General features: G+C 43.6%; 2 protein-coding genes across 2 annotated transcripts in view; both read left to right on the top strand.

The window, feature by feature from the left end:
* LOC139548224 (fatty acid CoA ligase Acsl3-like) overlaps positions 1–5,661 on the top strand; it is a 50,218-nt gene extending 44,557 nt beyond the window's left edge. Inside the window, exons 12-15 of the mRNA XM_071357755.1 lie at positions 475–663; positions 1,353–1,467; positions 1,545–1,702; positions 1,898–5,661. Coding sequence (XP_071213856.1) covers positions 475–663; positions 1,353–1,467; positions 1,545–1,702; positions 1,898–2,055 — 620 coding nt within the window. The 3' untranslated portion in view covers positions 2,056–5,661. The remainder of the gene's footprint in view (positions 1–474; positions 664–1,352; positions 1,468–1,544; positions 1,703–1,897) is intronic.
* Positions 5,662–6,064: 403 nt separating this feature from the next.
* LOC139548223 (potassium voltage-gated channel subfamily E member 4-like) lies at positions 6,065–8,019 on the top strand. Its single transcript, XM_071357753.1, has 2 exons — positions 6,065–6,142; positions 6,289–8,019. Exon 2 carries the CDS (start codon positions 6,325–6,327, stop codon positions 6,859–6,861), a length of 537 nt encoding a protein of 178 aa, XP_071213854.1. The 5' UTR covers positions 6,065–6,142; positions 6,289–6,324; the 3' UTR covers positions 6,862–8,019.
* The last annotated feature ends 13,767 nt before the right edge of the window (positions 8,020–21,786 follow it).

Here is a 21,786-nt window from a genome sequence, read left to right as displayed (position 1 = left end):
TGTGACTTGTTATGCACATTTTTACTCCGTAACTTATTTAGGATTGCCATAACAAAGGGGTTGAATACTTATTGACTCAAGACATTTCAGCTTTTCATTTTTAATTCATTTGTAAAAATGTCAAAAAAACTCTCCACTTTGACATTATGGGGTATTGTGTGTAGGCCAGAGACACAACGTCTATTTTATCCATTTAAATCCAAATTCAAGCTGTAACACAACAAAATGTGGAATAAGTCAAAGGTGTGAATACTTTCTGAAGCGACTGTACATGGTCTATTCTGTGCTAATCGTCTTATCTAATCTAGTTTATTCTGTCCTAGTTTGGACCCCAGAAATAGGACATGCTGTCTGTATTTTATCCACTCTGTGTTTCCTCTGTATTAACAGTACAATCTACTCTCTATATTTCTGTGTCCGTCTACTCTGCTGATGTCTATTTGTCTTTATTTCCTCCCCTGCTCTGTCCTCCAGGTGGCTACCACAGCACAGACACGCCCAACCCACAAGGTGAGATCCTAATTGGCGGGCCCAACGTTACCATGGGTTACTACAAGAATGAGGCCAAGAACCAGGACTTCTTTGTGGACGACAACGGCCAGCGCTGGTTCTGTACGGGAGACATAGGAGAGGTCCATCCTGATGGATGCCTCAAGATCATTGGTGAGGTGCAGGGCTAACACCTCTAACTGAATGTCCTCATTCTCGGTTTCTGAATAAAGAGACATCTACTCTATTCCAAAGTGTTCCCTTTCACCATGGTTATGCACCCAAGTTCGTATTTGCTAAGATAAACATTTACTTTTGGGCATGTCCATCAAAGGAGGCTGGTGGGAGGAGCTAGAGGAGGACGGGCTCATTTAAATGCTGGAATGGAATCAATGCAACGGAGTCAAACACATTGTGTTTGATGTGTTTGGCACCATTCCATTGATTCCATTTCAGCCATTATAATAAGCCCGTCCTCCTCTAGCTCCTCCCACCAGCCTCCTCTGATGTCCATATACAGTACCATGTAAAAACCATCCCTGATACCACCTACGTCAGCACACCGCATCAACGTCATGCCAAAACCACTGAAACCCTTCTAAATAACCTATGCCCCTACGTTCATCTATCAGTCTAGCAGGACAGCTCCCAAGAACAACTATTTCTCAATTCCACCTCACTTCTGAGAATTCCTCTTGAGTCGTGTTTACTTTAGACTGACAGAAATCCTAATGCTCTCTGTTGTCTATATCTGTCTGTAAAGATTTGCTGTGCAATGGAAAATGTGCTTTTTCTCCTCCAGTCCTCCCCCCCCCCACACACACACACACATAGAGTGTGACAGTGTGTCCCTGTGTCTACAGATCGTAAGAAGGACCTGGTTAAGCTCCAGGCAGGAGAGTATGTGTCTCTGGGGAAGGTGGAGGCCATGCTGAAGAACTGCCCCCTTATAGACAACATCTGTGCCTACGCCAACAGGTGTGTGTGTGTATGAATCAGTCTATGTAAAAAAACTGAGACATGGTGGTGTCTTCTTAACCGTTATCTCTCTTCAGTGAAGAGATGTACGTGATTGGCTTTGTGGTGCCCAATCAGAAGCATCTGCTGTCGCTAGCGGAGCAGTATTGTATCCGGGGCTCGTGGGAGGAGCTGTGTAACAATGCTGCCATGGAGGGGGTGGTCTTGCAGGTCATCACTGAGGCTGCCCTATCAGGTGAGAGGTCAAAGGTCATCACACCTTGGAGAGAGAGGAGAGGACGGTTATGCAGTAGATGGAAGTGGTAGTAGTAGATACACATTAAAGTCCATTTGAAGCTCTACTTTTGTCATCCATTCCTTTTGGTGATTTCTTCGGTTCCACCTCTGACTGGAGTTGTGATGCATTTCTTCTTCTTGTCTGCCTGTGCAGCCCAGCTGGAGCGGTTTGAGATCCCCCGTAAGATCCGTCTGAGCCCCGACCCCTGGACCCCCGAGACGGGCCTAGTGACCGACGCCTTCAAGCTCAAACGCCAGCAGCTGAAGAGTAAGTACCAGGACGACATCGAGAGAATGTACGGCGGGAAGTAGGACCAGACCAGACCAGAACCTCTCCAAGCACAGATCCAGCATCTGCCTCAAGCCTCCGAGCTTTTAGCTCCATCCTCCTATCCCCACCAGACCCCCATCCCGGACGAGCCCCCAGAAGCACTCAATTTACTTGAATCTACTTTGTTCTAATGAGACCAAAAAAGATTGACAGAGAAAGAGATAGAGGGAGAGAAATAGATAGAGAAACAGATTGAGAAAGATAGAGGGAGAGAAATAGATAGAGAAACCGATTGAGAAAGATAGAGGGAGAGAAATAGATAGAGAAACAGATTGAGAAAGATAGAGGGAGAGAAATAGATAGCGAAACAGATTGAGAAAGATAGAGGGAGAGAAATAGATAGAGAAACCGATTGAGAAAGATAGAGGGAGAGAAATAGATAGCGAAACAGATTGAGAAAGATAGAGGGAGAGAAATAGATAGCGAAACAGATTGAGAAAGATAGAGGGAGAGAAATATATAGAGAAACAGATTGAGAAAGATAGAGAGAGAGAAATAGATAGAGAAACAGATTGAGAAAGATAGAGGGAGAGAAATAGATAGAGAAACAGATTGAGAAAGATAGAGGGAGAGAAATAGATAGAGAAACAGATTGAGAAAGATAGAGGGAGAGAAATAGATTGAGAAAGATAGAGGGAGAGAAATAGATAGAGAAACAGATTGAGAAAGATAGAGGGAGAGAAATAGCGATATCAAAGAGAGGAGGCTGTGTTGCAACATTTCTACTGTTCCTACATTTGATGAAATGGCTTTGCTTAAAAATTCAAATCAATAGACAATAAATAAGCCCTGAAGACTGTTAGAGAGAAGGATTAGTTAGGAGAGAGTAAGTAAAGGGTGTTGTTGGAACACCCTAATATCTCCATGTTCATTCCACTTCTTGCCCTCTTTGGAGATGGTTTTCCTCCAGATGTGAGTTATGAGACAGGACAGATAAGGTCATGTTGCCTGTTGATCTCTCTCTCTCTGTGTGTGTGTGTGTGCGTGTGCGTGCGTGCGACAAGGACAAGAACTGGAGGAGAAACAGCACATTTTCCGTTGCCTGTTGAGCTCATGTCTGGTAGTGGTCCCGTGTGGCTCAGTTGGTACAGCATGGCATATGCCTGGGTTGTGGGTTTGATTCCAACGGGGGACCAGTACCAATGAAAATGTATGCACTCACTACTGTAAGTCGCTCTGGATAAAATCGTCTGCTAAATGACTAGTGAGTGTTGTTGACCGTTATTGAAGCACAAGCTCAGGTTGGTTGGAAAACATTGTTTTAACACCAATTCCCTTCTGTCTGAGGGTGTCAGGAATGCTAAGCCATGAGAGCCTGTAGAGTGTAAGTACCATTAACATTGCAATTAATAGCTGTTGTTTAATTATTCGTTTTTCTCCTTTAATTCTGTGATTCTGTCCACATTAGTCTCGAGTCCTCATTGGCTGATTCTGTCTACAAGTTCCAAATCCAGGGCTCCTCGTTGGCTAATTCTCAGCCCTGTTCCTGAAGCCAGGTTTTTCCATTGCTTATTCTCTGGTTTATTTCAGAACCTAATTCTGCCCGGAGACTAGTCTTATTGCCTGCAACTAGCTGTCGTCGTTTCTTTTTGTTGTGGTTGTTCTGTTTTGTTGATCCTGTTTCTCCTGCTTAGTGAGGCTTTAGCACTGTGATTTATATTAAATTCCCATCTGCCCATCTGATCCTACTGGCACAAAGTCAACAGAAGGTTCAGAGAGACTAAGATAATTACTTTATTGTGCCCAAGGGGAAATGTGTGTTGTTGCTAGGGCAGGGAAATGTTGAGTCTCTGCACCTAGAAAAAAAAACTTTCGAGGTGAATATACACGACATGGACAAATGTATGTGGACACCTGCTCGTCGAACATCTCATTCCAAAATCATGGGCATTAATATGGAGTTGGTCCCCTCTTTGCTGCTATAACAGCCTCCATTCTTCTGGGAAGGCTTTCCACTAGATGTTGGAACATTGCTGCGGGGACTTGCTTCCATTCAGCCACAAGAGCATTACTGAGGTCGGAACTGATATTGGGCGATTAGGCCTGGCTCACAGTCGGCATTCCAATTCACCACAATGGTGTTCAATGGGGTTGAGGTCAGGGCTCTGTGCAGGCCAGTCAAGTTCTTCCACACCATTCTTGACAAACCATTTCTGTATGGACCTCGCCTTGTGCACGGGGGGATTGTCACGCTGAAACAGGAAAGGGCCTTCCCCAAACTGTTGCCACAAAATTGGAACCACAGAATTGTCTAGAATGGCATTGTATGCTGTAGCGTTAAGATTTCCCTTCACTAGAACTAAGGGGCCTAGCCCGAACCATGAAAAACAGCCCCAGACCATTATTCCTCCTCCACCATTGGCAACTCAAGCAGACCAGATATTTGATGAACTGACTTGTTGGAAAGGTGGCATCCCTATCACGGTGCCACGTTGAAAATCACTGAGCTGGGCCATTCTACTGTCAATGTTTGTCTATGGAGATTGCATGGCGGTGTGCTCAATTTTATAATTTTATATATATATGTGGCTGAAATAGCCGAATACACTCATTTGAAGGGGTGACAACATACTTTTGGCCATGTAGTGTATGTATTTCAGAACTTTCCCTTGCCATTTCTGTCATTAATACAATTGTTATTATTTATGATAATGCCAATTAATAATACTCTTGTCATAAACTCATAATGTTTGTAAGAAATATGTAGATTGGTGAATACCATTTTCTTTCAGTGGTAGAAAACATATTTGTACTCTGTTATAGGTGTGCACTTACGTGAACCACACATTCACTAATGTAAGAGCTGTCGTTCTAGAACCACTGCCATGCTTGGAGTAAACAGTAGGCTATATGATAATATAACATTTGGACCAAACTAAGGTGGGATTACTTGGCCAACGGCAAGAAGAGATGCACACAAAACACTTCCGTACAACAGTTGAGAATTTAAAGATTTTAGTTAAGAGCACAGCTTCAGCATTTATTTGTGTGTGTGTGTGTGTGTGTGTGTGTGTGTGTGTGTGTGTGTGTGTGTGTGTGTGTGTGTGTGTGTGTGTGTGTGTGTGTGTGTGTGTGTGTGTGTGTGTGTGTGTGTGTGTGTGCGCTCTCACACTTGAAAAGGCCATTCCTTGTATGTTGTTGAATGTGATACACCACAGCAAAAGATGGCCTCAAGCTTTCCTAAATGGTACAAACATTGCTCTGTAGAACATCATTCCACACATGACACCTGTTGCCTTTTCTTGTGATTTCAAGTGGATAACTACATATAGGAAATCTTTTAATAACAATGCTGTACACGGTAATGAAATATATCGTTTCTTGACAGTATGTGTTACTGTAACCCAGACTAACATGCATTTCGGATGTTTTCCTGTATACTGTACACACAGTATATGAGGGGCAGTGATCACTGAAAAAGGAATATGTTAAATCTATTGAAGCTTTATAATATAGACCCGTTTTGGAACTCCTCCCTGTTTGTCTGGGGAATCTGCCTTGTAACATAAGTGCATCAATTGTATTTATTAGTAATTTGCCTTGGAATTAATTACATGAAGAAATAAATAAAGATTGTGTTTGGTCTATCAGAGCTGTCCTGCGTTATTTGAGAGCAAATTGAGGAATTAGGCTGTTCTCCATTATGTCCATTACAATTAGACCCATAATAAAGCAGTGATTGGTGACACACGTTAGGTGGTTATGATGATGATGATGACTGCGTGAGAAAGTTCTGTTTGAGCTGTAAGAACGAACTCTTTGAACTTCATTTATCCAATAAGCATTTGTCATTGCCTACTAATTTGAGGCAAACATTTCCAAACCCTTCCCTTTAGCACTATCCAAGACAATAGTGTCCCCCCCGAAATTTGTGTCCACTCCAAAATTTGACATTGGGCCAAAACTTGCCTCTCGACTACAGTCCCCTCACGTGATTGGTGACGTCCCAAGGTCGCTATATAAATATTCCCATGCACTTGGATATCCTGTTACATTCGATAGGCGCACACTCCCACGAGGACACGGATCACACAGCTGGGTTCACATGTTCCACAGTTCTGTTGCTGGGTAAGTTGGATAAGTAGTGTATCATTAGTAACAATAGGCCATTGTTAACTAAGTTATGTCTTATAAAAGTTTAATTTGGCTATAATTCGTAAAAGTGTGGGTAAAGAAACAATATCATAACCTCTGTAATGTATCTATTTTTACAGGAAACTTTTCATTCCACCTCATAAACTCCACTGAGGATGGAGAAGTCACACAACTTCACAACGCCCCAAGTTCTTCCCCTGCAGAGCGCTAATGATGCTTCCCAAACCGACAAAAGCAATGGCAACGCATACGTGTACATTTTCATAGTAATCTCCTTCTATGGAGTCTTCCTCGTTGGTATAATGCTGGGCTATGTTCGCTCCAAAAGGCGGGAGAAGAGAAGGTCGAACGTTTTTACGCGCCTGGTGCACGAGGAGGAGCAGCGGGAATGGGGCGCGCTGAAAAAGAAGCACAGCATTACCATGACCTCCTTCCAGGTATCGCTTCCCTTCTCCGCGGGGAGCCAGGATGTCAATGAAGGAAGGGTCCTGGGCTCCCCTCTGGCCTGCGCCCTGTTCTCCATTGAACAAACCAGTGTCAGTTCACTGTGCTCCTCCGCCGACGTGCGCTTTGCGATCGAGGAGGAGTCGGACAGCGGGACCGCGGAGGGACCGGACGAGACCCTGAAGGGCAGTTCTACTGACAACAGCGACGACTCCGCCGAGATACAGATACTCGGAGAGGAACTGTGACGCTCAGAACAGATGATGAGAGGGGGAATAAACGCAAAAAACTGTAGACTTTCCATCCCTCTACGTCATATAGGAAATACGTGGAGAAGTTAAAGACTGGTAAAGTTTAGCTTGACATATGGAACAATTGCTCTCTAACCATCCGGTTCTGAGCATTGAAACGTACCTGGAACCCACTTGAAATATATTTTCTGTAACGAAATCCTCTTAAGAAGTAGCCTAATGATTTCACTGTGCAGTGTTCATAATGTCTATGTAGGTTTACTTGGGGTTGTTGTGTAAATTGAAGAGAAGAAAAAAAACTTGGAAAAAAATAATGATCTGTTTAAGAGATTTAAGAGATATGGTTCTCTCTTGTAACTCTTCTTGGGAAATACATGTTTTTATTTTGAAAAACGTTGTTGCAATATCTAGTTTTCTCCAAAAGGGGGCAGTGCTGCAGTAGTTTTACACCACCTGTTGCTGGGGCACACCAGTAATTTCAGTAGAATCAACACAACATGGGGTTTACCGTCCTGTCCTTGCATTGTCTTATTTGTTCTGAAGTGTTGACATACTAATTTAGAAAATAAGAAGCAATTTTTTCAGGCAGTTAGCTGATTATTTATTTTGACTTATTTACATTTACATAATTGAGCACAATTAGCAGACACTCTTATCCAAAGCCACTTAAAGGAGAAAACAGGGTTAAGTACCTTGCTCAAGGGCACATTGCCAGATCTTTCACCTAGTTGGCTCGGAGATTCGAACCAGCACCCTATATCTGACAAGTCATCATACGGTAAGATTAGGCCAAACCATCCCACCCACTGCAGATCTTCCCATGTGATAGGAGTCCTGGGAAAGAGCATGAAGAATGCTGGTATTTCTCCCAATCGCTATGACGACAACGCTTCTACAGCCCATCCCCCTCCAAGCTCCCACACACCATACCATATCAGCCCTGCTGCAGGCCATAATGCTCACAACTCACTCCATTGACAACATGCCAAACCAAAGTGAGGTAGAACAATAGTGTGAAAGAAAAGGAATGTATTTTATGATGCTAATTAGAATGTAATGGACAATAAACAAAAGTGAAATAAACAATAAAAAATGAACAGTAAACATTACACAAGTTCTAAAATAATAAAGACATTTCAAATGTCATATTATGTCTATATACAGTGTTGTAATGATGTGCAAATAGTTAAAGTACCAAAGGAAAAATAAAAAAATATACAGTTGAAGTCGGAAGTTTACATACACCTTAGCCAAATACATTTGAACTCAGTTTTTCACAATTCCTGACATTTAATCAGTAAAAATGCCCTGTTTTAGGTCAGTTAGGATCACCACTTTATTTTAAGAATGTGAAATGTCAGAATAATAGTAGAGAGAATGATTTATTTCAGCTTTTATTTCTTTCATCACATTCCCAGTTGGTCAGAAGTTTACATACACTCAATTAGTATTTGGTAGCATTGCCTTTAAATTGTTTAACTTGGGTCAAACGTTTCAGGTAGCCAGCCTTCCACAAGCTTCCCACAATAAGTTGGGTGAATTTTGGCCCATCTCCTTTGTCTTGATCACATTGAGGGAGAGGTTGTCATCCTGGCACCACACGGTCAGGTCTCTGACCTCCTCCCTATAGGCTGTCTCGTTGTTGTCGATGATCAGGCCTACCACTGTTGTGTCATCGGCAAATTGAATGATGGTGTTGGAGTCGTGCCTGGCCGTGCAGTCATGAGTGAACAGGGAGTACAGGCGGGGGCTGAGCATGCACGCCTGAGTGGCCCCTGTGTTGAGGATCAGCGTGGCGGATGTGTTATTATCTACCCTTACCACCTGGGGGGCGGCCCGTCAGGAAGTCCAGGATCCAGTTGCAGAGGGAGGTGTTAAGTCCCAGGGTCCTTAGCTTATTGATGAGCTTTGAGGGCAGTATGGTGTTGAACGCTGATCTGTAGTCAATGAATAGCACTCTCACATAGGTGTTCCTTTTGTCCAGGTGGGAAAGGGCAGTGTGGAGTGCAATAAAGACTGCATCATCTGTCAATCTGTTGGGGCGGTATGCAATTTGGAGTGGGTCTAGGGTTTCTGGGATGATGGTGTTGATGTGAGCCATGACCAGCCTTTCAAAGCACTTCTTGGCTACAGACGTGAGTGCTTCGGGTCGGTAGTCAATTAGGCAGGTTACCTTAGTGTTCTTGGGCACAGGCACTATGGTGGTCTGCTTAAAACATGTTTGGTATTACAGACTCGGACAGGGAGAGGTTGAAAATGTTAGTGAAGACACTTGCTAGTTGGTCAGCGCATGCTCGCAGTACACGTCCTGATAATCAGTCTGGCCCTGCGGCCTTGTGAATGTTGACCTGTCTAAGGTCTTACTCACATCGGCTGCGGAGAGCGTGATCAGTCTTCCGGTACAGCTGGTGCTCTCATGCATGTTTCAGTGTTATTTGCCTTGAAGCGAGCATAGAAGTAGTTTAGCTCGTCCGGTAGGCTTGTGTCACTGGGCAGCTCTCGGCTGTGCTTCCCTTTGTAGTTTGCAATGGTTTGCAGGCCCTGCCACATCCGACATATATAAAGTATATGTTATATATGTTGCCTCTCTCTCTCTCTTTATCTCTCTCCCTCTCTCTCTGCCCCTCTTCTCTCCCCCCCTCTCTCCATTTCCCCCTTCTCTCTCTCTCTCTTTATCTCTCTCCCTCTCCCCCCTCTCTCCCCTCCCTCTCTCTCTTTATCTCCCCCCCTCCTCTCTCCCCCTCTCGCTCTCTTTCTCTTTCTTTCTCCCCTCTTACTCCCCCCAATCACAAAAACTAGTTGAGGCGTACTAAATCCTATTTCCTGAGCACCTTAAACGTAACTGAATTATGAATGTGAAATAGTTTCGGGGAAAATTCATACATTATACACAAGGAAGTTGATGCAGGGTTAATGCTGTTGTCTACCTAATGCTATTCCACAAATGAACCATTCCTAATTATTGATAGTGTAGACACCTCAGTGTGCAGCATAAAGTAGAACTACAGCTGTAGGAATGTTTGGGCTCATGTCTTTTTAATAAGGGACAAGAAGAGAGATAGGGTCAGTGAAAGAAAGAGCCGGACATCGAGGTGGAACTAGAAGCTGCAGTGGTGAAATTAAAAGTGAGAGCCAGTGAGAAAAAGAAAGAAAGAGACAAAAAAAGAAAGAGAAAGAGGAAGAGAGAGAGAGAAATAGAGTGACACACACACACAGAGCGAGCAAGAGAGCGAGAGAGAGACAATGCGTAGCAGCATGATACAACAGGATGTGTCTAAATAGCCTCCTCCACCACTGGGAGCTGAGGATTTTGAGTCCTGCCTACGTCCTCCTGCGCCCTGCGCTCTGCCCACATATGCAGAATGAATTCGGTTTTAAATGAGTCACTCTGACCTAGCATTGTGGATCCTTCCACTCCTTCTTTCAGTTCAATTCAAAGGGCTTTATTGGCATGGGAAACAAATGTTTACATTGCCAAAGCATATACAGTGGGGAGAACAAGTATTTGATACACTGCCGATTTTGCAGGTTTTCCTACTTACAAAGCATGTAGAGGTCTGTAATTTTTATCATAGGTACACTTCAACTGTGAGAGACGGAATTTAAAACAAAAATCCAGAAAATCACATTGTATGATTTTTAAGTAATTAATTTGCATTTTATTGCATGACATAAGTATTTGATCACCTACCAACCAGTAAGAATTCCGGCTCTCACAGACCTGTTAGTTTTTCTTTAAGAAGCCCTCCTGTTCTCCACTCATTACCTGTATTAACTGCACCTGTTTGAACTCGTTACCTGTATAAAAGACACCTGTCCACCCACTCAATCAAACAGACTCCAACCTCTCCACAATGGCCAAGACCAGAGAGCTGTGTAAGGACATCAGGGATAAAATTGTAGACCTGCACAAGGCTGGGATGGGCTACAGGACAATAGGTAAGCAGCTTGGTGAGAAGGCAACAACTGTTGGCGCAATTATTAGAAAATGGAAGAAGTTCAAGATGACGGTCAATCACCCTCGGTCTGGGGCTCCATGCAAGATCTCACCTCGTGGGGCATCAATGATCATGAGGAAGGTGAGGGATCAGCCCAGAACTACACGGCAGGACCTGGTTAATGACCTGAAGAGAGCTGGGACCACAGTCTCAAAGAAAACCATTAGTAACACACTACGCCGTCATGGATTAAAATCCTGCAGCGCACGCAAGGTCCCCCTGCTCAAGCCAGCGCATGTCCAGGCCCGTCTGAAGTTTGCCAATGACCATCTGGATGATCCAGAGGAGGAATTGGAGAAGGTCATGTGGTCTGATGAGACATTAATAGAGCTTTTTGGTCTAAACTCCACTCGCCGTGTTTGGAGGAAGAAGAAGGATTAGTACAACCCCAAGAACACCATCCTAACCGTGAAGCTTGGAGGTGGAAACATCATTCTTTGAGGATGCTTTTCTGCAAAGGGGACAGGACGACTGCACCGTATTGAGGGGAGGATGGATGGGGCCATGTATCGCGAGATCTTGGCCAACAACCTCCTTCCCTCAGTAAGAGCATTGAAGATGGGTCGTGGCTGGGTCTTCCAGCATGACAACGACACGAAGCACACAGCCATGGCAACTAAGGAGTGGCTCCGTAAGAAGCATCTCAAGGTCCTGGAGTGGCCTAGCCAGTCTCCAGACCTGAACCCAATAGAAAATCTTTGGAGGGAGCTGAAAGTCCGTATTGCCCAGCGACAGCCCCGAAACCTGAAGGATCTGGAGAAGATCTGTAGGGAGGAGTGGGCCAAAATCCCTGCTGCAGTGTGTGCAAACCTAGTCAAGAACTACAGGAAACGTATGATCTCTGTAATTGCAAACAAAGGTTTCTGTACCAAATATTAAGTTCTGCTTTTCTGATGTATCAAATACTTATGTCATGCAATAAAATGCGAATTAATTACTTAAAAATCATACAATGTGATTTTCTGGATTTTTGTTTTAAATTCCGTCTCTCACAGTTGAAGTGTACCTATGATAAAAATTACAGACCTCTACATGCTTTGTAAGTAGGAAAACCTGCAAAATCGGCAGTGTATCAAATACTTGTTCTCCCCACTGTATTTACATTGCCAAAGATAATAAACAAAAGTAAAAAATGTCCAGTAAACATTATACTCACAAGTTTCAAAGGAATAGACATTTCAAATGTCATATTATGTCTATATACCGTGTTGTAATGATGTGCAAATAGTTAAAGTACAAAAGGGAAAATAAATAAACATAAATATGGGTTGTATTTACAATGGTGTTTGTTCTTCACTGGTTGACCTATTCTTGTGGCAACAGGTCTGTAATGATTCTCATCTGGTGAAGGAGAAGAGGACCAAAATGCAGCGTGGTAAGTGTTCGTGATAATTTAATTGAAAACAGAACACTACACAAAATAACAACGAGGAGAAAACGAAACAGTTCTGCAAGGTGAACAGACACTACACAGAAAATAAACACCCACTACCAAAATGGGGAAAACAGGCTACCTAAGTATGATTCTCAATCAGAGACAATGATCGACAGCTGCCTCTGATTGAGAACCATACCAGGCCAAACACAGAAATACAATAACATAGAAAAAAGAACATAGACTACCCACCCCAACTCACGCCCTGACCAAACTAACACAAAGACATAAAAAAGGAACTTTTGACAAGGTCACACATTTGCTGTTTATCCCATTTTGTGAATTCTTGGTTGGTGAGCGGACCCCAGACCTCACAACCATAAAGGGCAATGGGTTCTATAACTGATTCAAGTATTTTTAGCCAGATCCTAATTGGGATGTCGAATTTCATGTTCCTTTTGATGGCATAGAAGGTGCTTCTTACTGTACCTTGTCTCTCAGATCGTTCACAGCTTTGTGGAAGTTACCTGTGGTGCTGATGTTTAGGCCGAGGTATGTATCATTTTTTTGTGTGCTCTTGGGCAATGGCGTCTAGAGATTGAGATTTACTGTCAGGGCCCAGGTCTGACAGAATCTGTGCATAACATCGAGGTGCTGCTCTCCTTGGTTGGGGACAGAAGCACCATATCATCAGCAAACAGTAAACATTTGACTTCAGATTCTAGTAGGGTGAGGCCGGATGCTGTAGACTGTTCTAGTGCCCTCGCCAATTCGATGATATATATACACTACCGTTCAAAAGTTTGGGGTCACTTAGAAATGTCCTTGTTTTTGAAAGAAAAGCAAATTTTTTGTCCATGAAAATAACATCAAATTGATCAGAAATACAGTGTAGACATTGTTAATGTTGAAAATGACTATTGTAGCTGGAAACAGCAGATTTTTTATGGAATATCTACATAGGCGTACAGAGGCCCATTATCAGCAACCATCACTCCTGTGTTCCAATGGCACGTTGTGTTAGCTAATCCAAGTTTATCATTTTAAAAGGCTAATTGTTCATTAGAAAACCCTTTTGCAATTATGTTAGCACAGCTGGAAACTGTTGTGCTGATTAAAGAAGCAATAAAACTGGCCTTCTTTAGACTAGTTGAGTATCTGGAGCATCAGCATTTGTGGGTTTGGTTACAGGCTCAAAATGGCCAGAAAAAAATCACTTTCTTCTGAAACTCGTCAGTCTATTCTTGTTCTGAGAAATGAAGGCTATTCCATGCAAGAAATTGCAAAGAAACTGAAGATCTCGTACAACGCTATGTACTACTCCCTTCACAGAACTGCGCAAACTGGCTCTAACCAGATTAGAAAGAGGAGTGGGAGGCCCTGGTGCACAACTGAGCAAGAGGCCAAGTACATTAGAGTGTCTAGTTTGAGAAACAGATGCCTCACAAGTCCTCAACTGGCAGCTTCATTAAATAGTATCCACAAAACACCAGTCTCAACGTCAACAGTGAAGAGGCGACTCCGGGATGCTGGCCTTCTAGGCAGAGTTGCAAAGAAAAAGCCATATCTCAGACTGGCCAATAAAAATGTAATATTAAGATGGGCAAAATAACACAGACACTGGACAGAGGAACTCAGCCTAGAAGGCCAGCATCCCGGAGTCGCCTCTTCACTGTTTACGTTGAGACTGGTGTTTTTCGGGTACTATTTAATGAAGCTGCCAGTTGATGACTTGTGAGGCGTCTATTTCTCAAACTAGACACTCTAATGTACTTGTCCTCTTGCTCAGTTGTGCACCGGGGCCTCCCACTGAATACAACCTTACAGTGAAATGCTTACTTACGAGCCCCTAACCAACAGTGCAGTTTCAAAAATACGGATAAGAATAAGAGATGAAAGTAAGAAGTAATTAAAGAGCAGCCGTAAAAAATAACAATATATACAGGGGGGTGCCGATACAGAGTCAATGTGCAGGGGCACCGGTTATTTGAGGTAGTATGTACATGTAAGTAGAGTTAATTAAAGTTTCTATGCATAGATGACAACAGAGAGTGGCAGTGGTATGGAGAGGGGAGGACTGGGAGGGGGGTGCAAATAGTCTGGGTAGCCCTTTGACTAGATGTTCAGGAGTCTTATGGCTTGGGGGTAGAAGCTGTTTAGAAGCCTCTTGGACCTAGACTTGGCGCTCAGGTATCGCTTGCCGTGTGGTAGCAGAGAGAACAGTCTATGACTAGGGTGGCTGGAGTCTTTGGCAATTTTTAGGTCCTTCCTCTGACATCACCTGGTAAAGAGGTCCTGGATGGGAGGAAGCTTGGCCCCAGTGATGTACTGGGCCGTTCGCACTACCCTCTGTAGTGCCTTGCGGTCGGAGGCCGAGCAGTTGCCATACAAGACAGTGATGCAACCAGTCAGGATCCTCTCGATGGTGCAGCTGTAGAACCTTTTGAGGATCTGAGGACCCATGCCAAATCTTTTCAGTCTCCTGAGGGGGAATAGGTTTTGTCGTGCCCGCTTTACTACTGTCATGGTGTGCTTGGACCATGTTAGTTTGTTGGTGATTTGGACACCAAGGAACTTGAAGCTCTCAACCTGCTCCACTGCAGCCCCGTTGATGGGAATGGGGGCATGCTCAGTACTCTTATTCCTGTTGTCCACAATCATCTCCTTAGTCTTGATCACATTGAGGGAGAGGTTGTCGTCCTGGCACCACACGGTCAGGTCTCTGACCTCCTCCCTATAGGCTGTCTCGTTGTTGTCGATGATCAGGCCTACCACTGTTGTGTCATCGGCAAATTGAATGATGGTGTTGGAGTCGTGCCTGGCCGTGCAGTCATGAGTGAACAGGGAGTACAGGCGGGGGCTGAGCATGCACGCCTGAGTGGCCCCTGTGTTGAGGATCAGCGTGGCGGATGTGTTATTATCTACCCTTACCACCTGGGGGGCGGCCCGTCAGGAAGTCCAGGATCCAGTTGCAGAGGGAGGTGTTAAGTCCCAGGGTCCTTAGCTTATTGATGAGCTTTGAGGGCAGTATGGTGTTGAACGCTGATCTGTAGTCAATGAATAGCACTCTCACATAGGTGTTCCTTTTGTCCAGGTAGGAAAGGGCAGTGTGGAGTGCAATAAAGACTGCATCATCTGTCAATCTGTTGGGGCGGTATGCAATTTGGAGTGGGTCTAGGGTTTCTGGGATGATGGTGTTGATGTGAGCCATGACCAGCCTTTCAAAGCACTTCTTGGCTACAGACGTGAGTGCTTCGGGTCGGTAGTCAATTAGGCAGGTTACCTTAGTGTTCTTGGGCACAGGCACTATGGTGGTCTGCTTAAAACATGTTTGGTATTACAGACTCGGACAGGGAGAGGTTGAAAATGTTAGTGAAGACACTTGCTAGTTGGTCAGCGCATGCTCGCAGTACACGTCCTGATAATCAGTCTGGCCCTGCGGCCTTGTGAATGTTGACCTGTCTAAGGTCTTACTCACATCGGCTGCGGAGAGCGTGATCAGTCTTCCGGTACAGCTGGTGCTCTCATGCATGTTTCAGTGTTATTTGCCTTGAAGCGAGCATAGAAGTAGTTTAGCTCGTCCGGTAGGCTTGTGTCACTGGGCAGCTCTCGGCTGTGCTTCCCTTTGTAGTTTGCAATGGTTTGCAGGCCCTGCCACATCCGACATATATAAAGTATATGTTATATATGTTGCCTCTCTCTCTCTCTTTATCTCTCTCCCTCTCTCTCTGCCCCTCTTCTCTCCCCCCCTCTCTCCATTTCCCCCTTCTCTCTCTCTCTCTTTATCTCTCTCCCTCTCCCCCCTCTCTCCCCCCCTCTCTCTCTTTATCTCCCCCCCTCCTCTCTCCCCCTCTCGCTCTCTTTCTCTTTCTTTCTCCCCTCTTACTCCCCCCAATCACAAAAACTAGTTGAGGCGTACTAAATCCTATTTCCTGAGCACCTTAAACGTAACTGAATTATGAATGTGAAATAGTTTCGGGGAAAATTCATACATTATACACAAGGAAGTTGATGCAGGGTTAATGCTGTTGTCTACCTAATGCTATTCCACAAATGAACCATTCCTAATTATTGATAGTGTAGACACCTCAGTGTGCAGCATAAAGTAGAACTACAGCTGTAGGAATGTTTGGGCTCATGTCTTTTTAATAAGGGACAAGAAGAGAGATAGGGTCAGTGAAAGAAAGAGCCGGACATCGAGGTGGAACTAGAAGCTGCAGTGGTGAAATTAAAAGTGAGAGCCAGTGAGAAAAAGAAAGAAAGAGACAAAAAAAGAAAGAGAAAGAGGAAGAGAGAGAGAGAAATAGAGTGACACACACACACAGAGCGAGCAAGAGAGCGAGAGAGAGACAATGCGTAGCAGCATGATACAACAGGATGTGTCTAAATAGCCTCCTCCACCACTGGGAGCTGAGGATTTTGAGTCCTGCCTACGTCCTCCTGCGCCCTGCGCTCTGCCCACATATGCAGAATGAATTCGGTTTTAAATGAGTCACTCTGACCTAGCATTGTGGATCCTTCCACTCCTTCTTTCAGTTCAATTCAAAGGGCTTTATTGGCATGGGAAACAAATGTTTACATTGCCAAAGCATATATTTACATTGCCAAAGATAATAAACAAAAGTAAAAAATGTCCAGTAAACATTATACTCACAAGTTTCAAAGGAATAGACATTTCAAATGTCATATTATGTCTATATACCGTGTTGTAATGATGTGCAAATAGTTAAAGTACAAAAGGGAAAATAAATATAAACATAAATATGGGTTGTATTTACAATGGTGTTTGTTCTTCACTGGTTGACCTTTTCTTGTGGCAACAGGTCACACATCTTGCTGCTGTGATGGCACATTGTGGTATTTCACCCAATAGATATGGGAGTTTATCAAAATTGTATTTGTTTTTGAATTATTTGTGGGTCTGTGTAATCTGAGGGAAATATGTGTCTCTAATATGTTCATACATTGGGCAGGAGGTTAGGAAGTGCAGCTCAGTTTCCACCTCCTTTTGTGGGCAGTGTGCACATAGCCTGTCTTCTCTTGAGAGCCAGGTCTGCCTACGGCGGCCTTTCTCAATAGCAAGGCTATGCTCACTGAGTGTACATAGTCAAAGCTTTCCTTAAGTTTGGGTCAGTCACAGTGGTCAGGTATTCTGCCACTGTATACTCTCTGTTTAGGGCCAAATAGCATTCTAGTTTGCTCAGTTTTATTGTTAATTCTTTCCAATGTGTCAAGTAATAATTTTTTTGTTTTCTCATGATTTGGTTGGGTCTAACTGTGTTGCTGTCCTGGGGCTCTGTGGGGTGTGTTTGTGTTTGTGAACAGAGCCCCAGGACCAGCTTGCTTAGGGTACTCTTCTCCAGGTTCATCTCTCTGTAGGTGATGGATTTGTTATGGAAGGTTAGACAACCGCTTCCTTTTAGGTGATTGTAGAATTTGATGGCTCTTTTCTGGATTTTGATAATCAGCATGTATCGGCCTATTCTGCTCTGCATGCTTTATTTGTTGTTTTACGTTGTACACAGAGGATATTTTAGCAGAATTCTGCATGCAGAGTCTCAATTTGGTGTTTATCCCATTTTGTGAGTTCTTGGTTGGTGAGCGGACCCCAGACCTCACAACCATAAAGGGCAACGGGTTCTATAACTGATTCAAGTATTTTTAACCAGATCCTAAATGGGATGTCGAATTTCATGTTACTTTCGATGGCATAAAAGGCCCTTCTTGCTTTGTCTCTCAGATCGTTCACAGCTTTGTGGAAGTTACCTGTGGTGCTGATGTTTAGGCCGAGATAGGTGTCGTTTTTTGTGTGCTCTTGGGCAACAGTGTTTGGATGGAATTTGTATTTGTGGTCCTGGCAAATGGACCTTTTTTGGAACACCATTATTATTGTCTTACTGAGATTTACTGTCAGGGCCCAGGTCTGACAGAATCTGTGCAGAGGATCTAGGTGCTGCTGTAGGCCCTCCTTGGTTGGGGACAGAGGCACCAGATCATCAGCACAGTAGACATTTGACTTCAGATTCTAGTGGGGTGAGGCCGGGTGCTGCAGACTGTTCTAGTGGCCTCGCCAATTCATATACTGTATGTTGACGAGGGTGGGGCTCAAGTCTCACCCCACGGCCCTGTGGAAAGAAATGTGTGTGTTTTTTTGCCAATGTTAACTGCACACTTGTTGTTTGTGTACATGGATTTTTTTTATGTCATATGTTTTCCCCCAACACCACTTTCCATCAATTGGTACTGCAGACCCTTATGCCAAATTTAGTCAAACGCTTTTTTGCAATCAACAAATGAGAAGACTTTGCCTTTGTTTTGGTTTGTTTGTTTGTCAATTAGGGTGTGCAGTGTGAATACGTGGTCTGTCGTACGGTTATTTGGTAAACCGCTAATTTGACATTTGCTCAGTAAATTGTTTTCACTGAGGAAATGTACGAGTCTGCTGTTAATGATAATGCAGAGGATTTTCCCAAGGTTGCTGTTGACGCATATCCCACGGTAGTTTCGGGGTCAAATTTGTCTCTACTTTTGTGGGTTGGGGTGATCAGTCCTCGGTTCCACATATTGGGGAAGATGCCAGAACCGAGGATGATGTTAAATAGTTTAAGTATAGCCAATTGAAATGTGTGGTATATTTTATAATTTCATTAAGGATACCATCAACACCACAGGCCTTTTTTGGGTTGGAGGGTTTGTATTTTGTCCTGTAGTTCATTCAATGTAATTGGAGAATCCAGTGGGTTCTGGTAGTCTTTAATAGTTGATTCTAAGATTTGTAATTGATCATGTATATGTTTTTGCTGTTAATTCTTTGTCAAAAAGATTGGAGAAGTGGTTTATCATACATCTCCATTTTGGATAGATAACTCTTTGTGTTGTTGTTTGTTAATTGTGTTCCAATTTTCCCAGAAGTGGTTAGATTCTATTGATTCTTCAATTACATTGAGCTGATTTCTGCCATGCTGTTCCTTCTTTTTCCATAGTGTATTTGTGTATTGTTTTAGTGATTCACCATAGTGAAGGCGTAGACTCAGTTTTTCTGGGTCTCTATGTTTTTGGTTGGATAGATTTCTGAATTTCTTTCTTAGGTTTTTACATTCTTCATCAAACATTTGTCATTGTTGTTAATGTTCTTAGGTTGTCTGCTTGAAATGTTTAGATTTGATAGGGAAGCTGAGTGGTCAAATATACTGTTTAGGCTTTCTACTACCAAGTTTACACCTTCACTATTACAGTGATGTTTGTCCAGGAAGTTGTCTAATTGGGTTTGAATTTGTTTTTGCCTTAACTGTTTTTTGATAGGTTTCTAGACCAGTTTCCTTCCATTTATAACATTTCTTAATATTGTGCTTCCTTTGGCTTTGATGATTGTTGTTCTTTTAGTTATTCAACTTCTTCCTCCCAAAACGTCTCAAATTTGGACGTTCTCATCTTGCATAGTCACTCAGTAAAATAAGGATTAAATACAAACCAGTAGGGGTAATTATGAGTCAAACTACTGACACACTCTTAGATGTGTTGTGAGTCACATTTTTTTCCATCATTGACTATTGTGGTTATTTATTTCCAGTAACACAGACTCCCCTCCCTCAGAGTATATGGATCCAGCACTTTCCTTACTTTCCATATAGTGGAAAGAACAGTGAGAATAATCATTCAGTAATTCTTCCATCATAAATAGTGATTGGTCTTCAGCATTGGGCCAGAGAGGGGGGAGCATTTGATGTTTGCTCTTTTCTTTCTGCTTTTTAAAAGGAAATGTGGTTCATGACCTTTCTGCTTTTTCCCTTGAAGTTGCTGTCAGTGTTGCCAAGACTGCTGAATACATTACTGTTATCATCAAGGGTGGTTAGCCAGGGCTCGGTAATATAGAAATCATACATGAATCAAAACAATAGTCCTGTTTTGTTGTATAATCAGCACTAGGAAGAGAACCACTCAGAAACTACGAGAACACATGCATAGGCTGCATTTATTCTACTGAGGACCAAGGGCTTTTTGCTGTCAGAGCTGGAAATGATGTGGTGTAAAAACTGAAATAACCATTAGGCTAATGGTCATTAATTGAGATTTGTGAATAAATCACATTTGTGTTGCATTCAAAGAGGTAGCGTCTGTGTTGCTTCTCAGCAACAAACAACAGAGGAGCTAATCTCACCCTTTTCCTAATAACGGTTTCTATGGCGACCTAGGCAGAAGGTAGTGAGTAACGTGAGTCTGTGTTGTCTCTGGTAGAAAAGGGAATGCCACCCAACACAGGAGAAGTCAGTTTGCTAGTGAATAGTAAAGAAGTCTAAACGCTAGCCACCTGTGACTAAATGAACTCTAATTGATGGCCACCTGCGTCCACCTGTCCTATGGTAATTCTCCTATGTATAGATGGACTGTGGTATGGGGTCACTCTATAGATGAAGTGTGCTCACTAAATGTCTTATTTCTGACTATGTAGAGAGAACATATGTCCTTCCCATCATACATAACCTTATAGAAAGGAGAGAAAGTGTTTCAAAGTGATTTCCAGAAGCATCTATTTAATCTCTGTTAACATCACAGTGAATGTGACTTGTCTCTCTCAAGTGAGAACCCACGTATTGACTTTGGAGGTTAGTCACCCACTGTGAGATGTTGTGTCGGGGAGCTGTGAGCTACAGAGTTTCCCAGAGATGAGGCGGGTGGAGTGGTGGATGGAAAGCTACAGAGTTTCCCAGAGATGATGCGGGTGGAGCGGAGGAGGGAAAGCTACAGAGTTTCCCAGAGATGATGCGGGTGGAGCGGAGGAGGGAAAGCTACAGAGTTTCCCAGAGATTATGCGGGTGGAGCGGAGGAGGGAAAGCTACAGAGTTTCCCAGAGATGAGGTGGGTGGAGTGGTGGAGGGAACGCTACAGAGTTTCCCAGAGATGAGGTGGGTGGAGTGGAGCGGAGGAGGGAAAGCTACAGAGTTCCCAGAGATGAGGTGGGTGGAGTGGAGCGGTGGAGGGAAAGCTACAGAGTTTCCCAGAGATGAGGTGGGTGGAGTGGTGGAGGGAAAGCTACAGAGTTTCCCAGAGATGAGGTGGGTGGAGTGGAGCGGTGGAGGGAAAGCTACAGAGTTTCCCAGAGATGAGGTGGGTGGAGTGGAGCGGTGGAGGGAGAGCTACAGAGTTTCCCAGAGATGAGGTGGGTGGAGTGGAGCGGTGGAGGGAGAGCTACAGAGCTAAAGCACACAGCTTGCTGGAGATTTTGTTAGTTAGGGCTTCCTTGAAGCTTCGTTAAGGATGTGGGAGGTGTTGCGTGGCCCTACATGCCTGCCGAACGCACATCTAACAAGCATGTTGATTAGTCAGGGTGAAATGGTGACGCGATTCAGCAGGGTTGGAGAAAAGCAGAGGAGGGAATCTCCCTTTATATTATCCCCCCAAACAGATGACAATATGGATGACAGATAGGGCCCTGAGACTGGATAGGGCCTGGAGTTTAGAGGTCAAGTAGTAAGTAATCTAGGTTACCCAGAAGTAAAATTCTCACAAAAGTTGTCACTTCCCGTTTACATGTGAATCTGTCCACGAGAG

Source organism: Salvelinus alpinus, chromosome 21 (assembly GCF_045679555.1).
Source record: "Salvelinus alpinus chromosome 21, SLU_Salpinus.1, whole genome shotgun sequence".
Classification (NCBI taxonomy): Eukaryota; Metazoa; Chordata; class Actinopteri; order Salmoniformes; family Salmonidae; genus Salvelinus; species Salvelinus alpinus.
This window is presented reverse-complemented; position numbering and strand designations above follow the sequence as displayed.

Excerpts from the sequence above, each read along its gene's own strand:
- LOC139548223 (XM_071357753.1), top strand. The coding sequence starts at position 6,325 with ATGGAGAAGTCACACAACTTCACAACGCCCCAAGTTCTTCCCCTGCAG.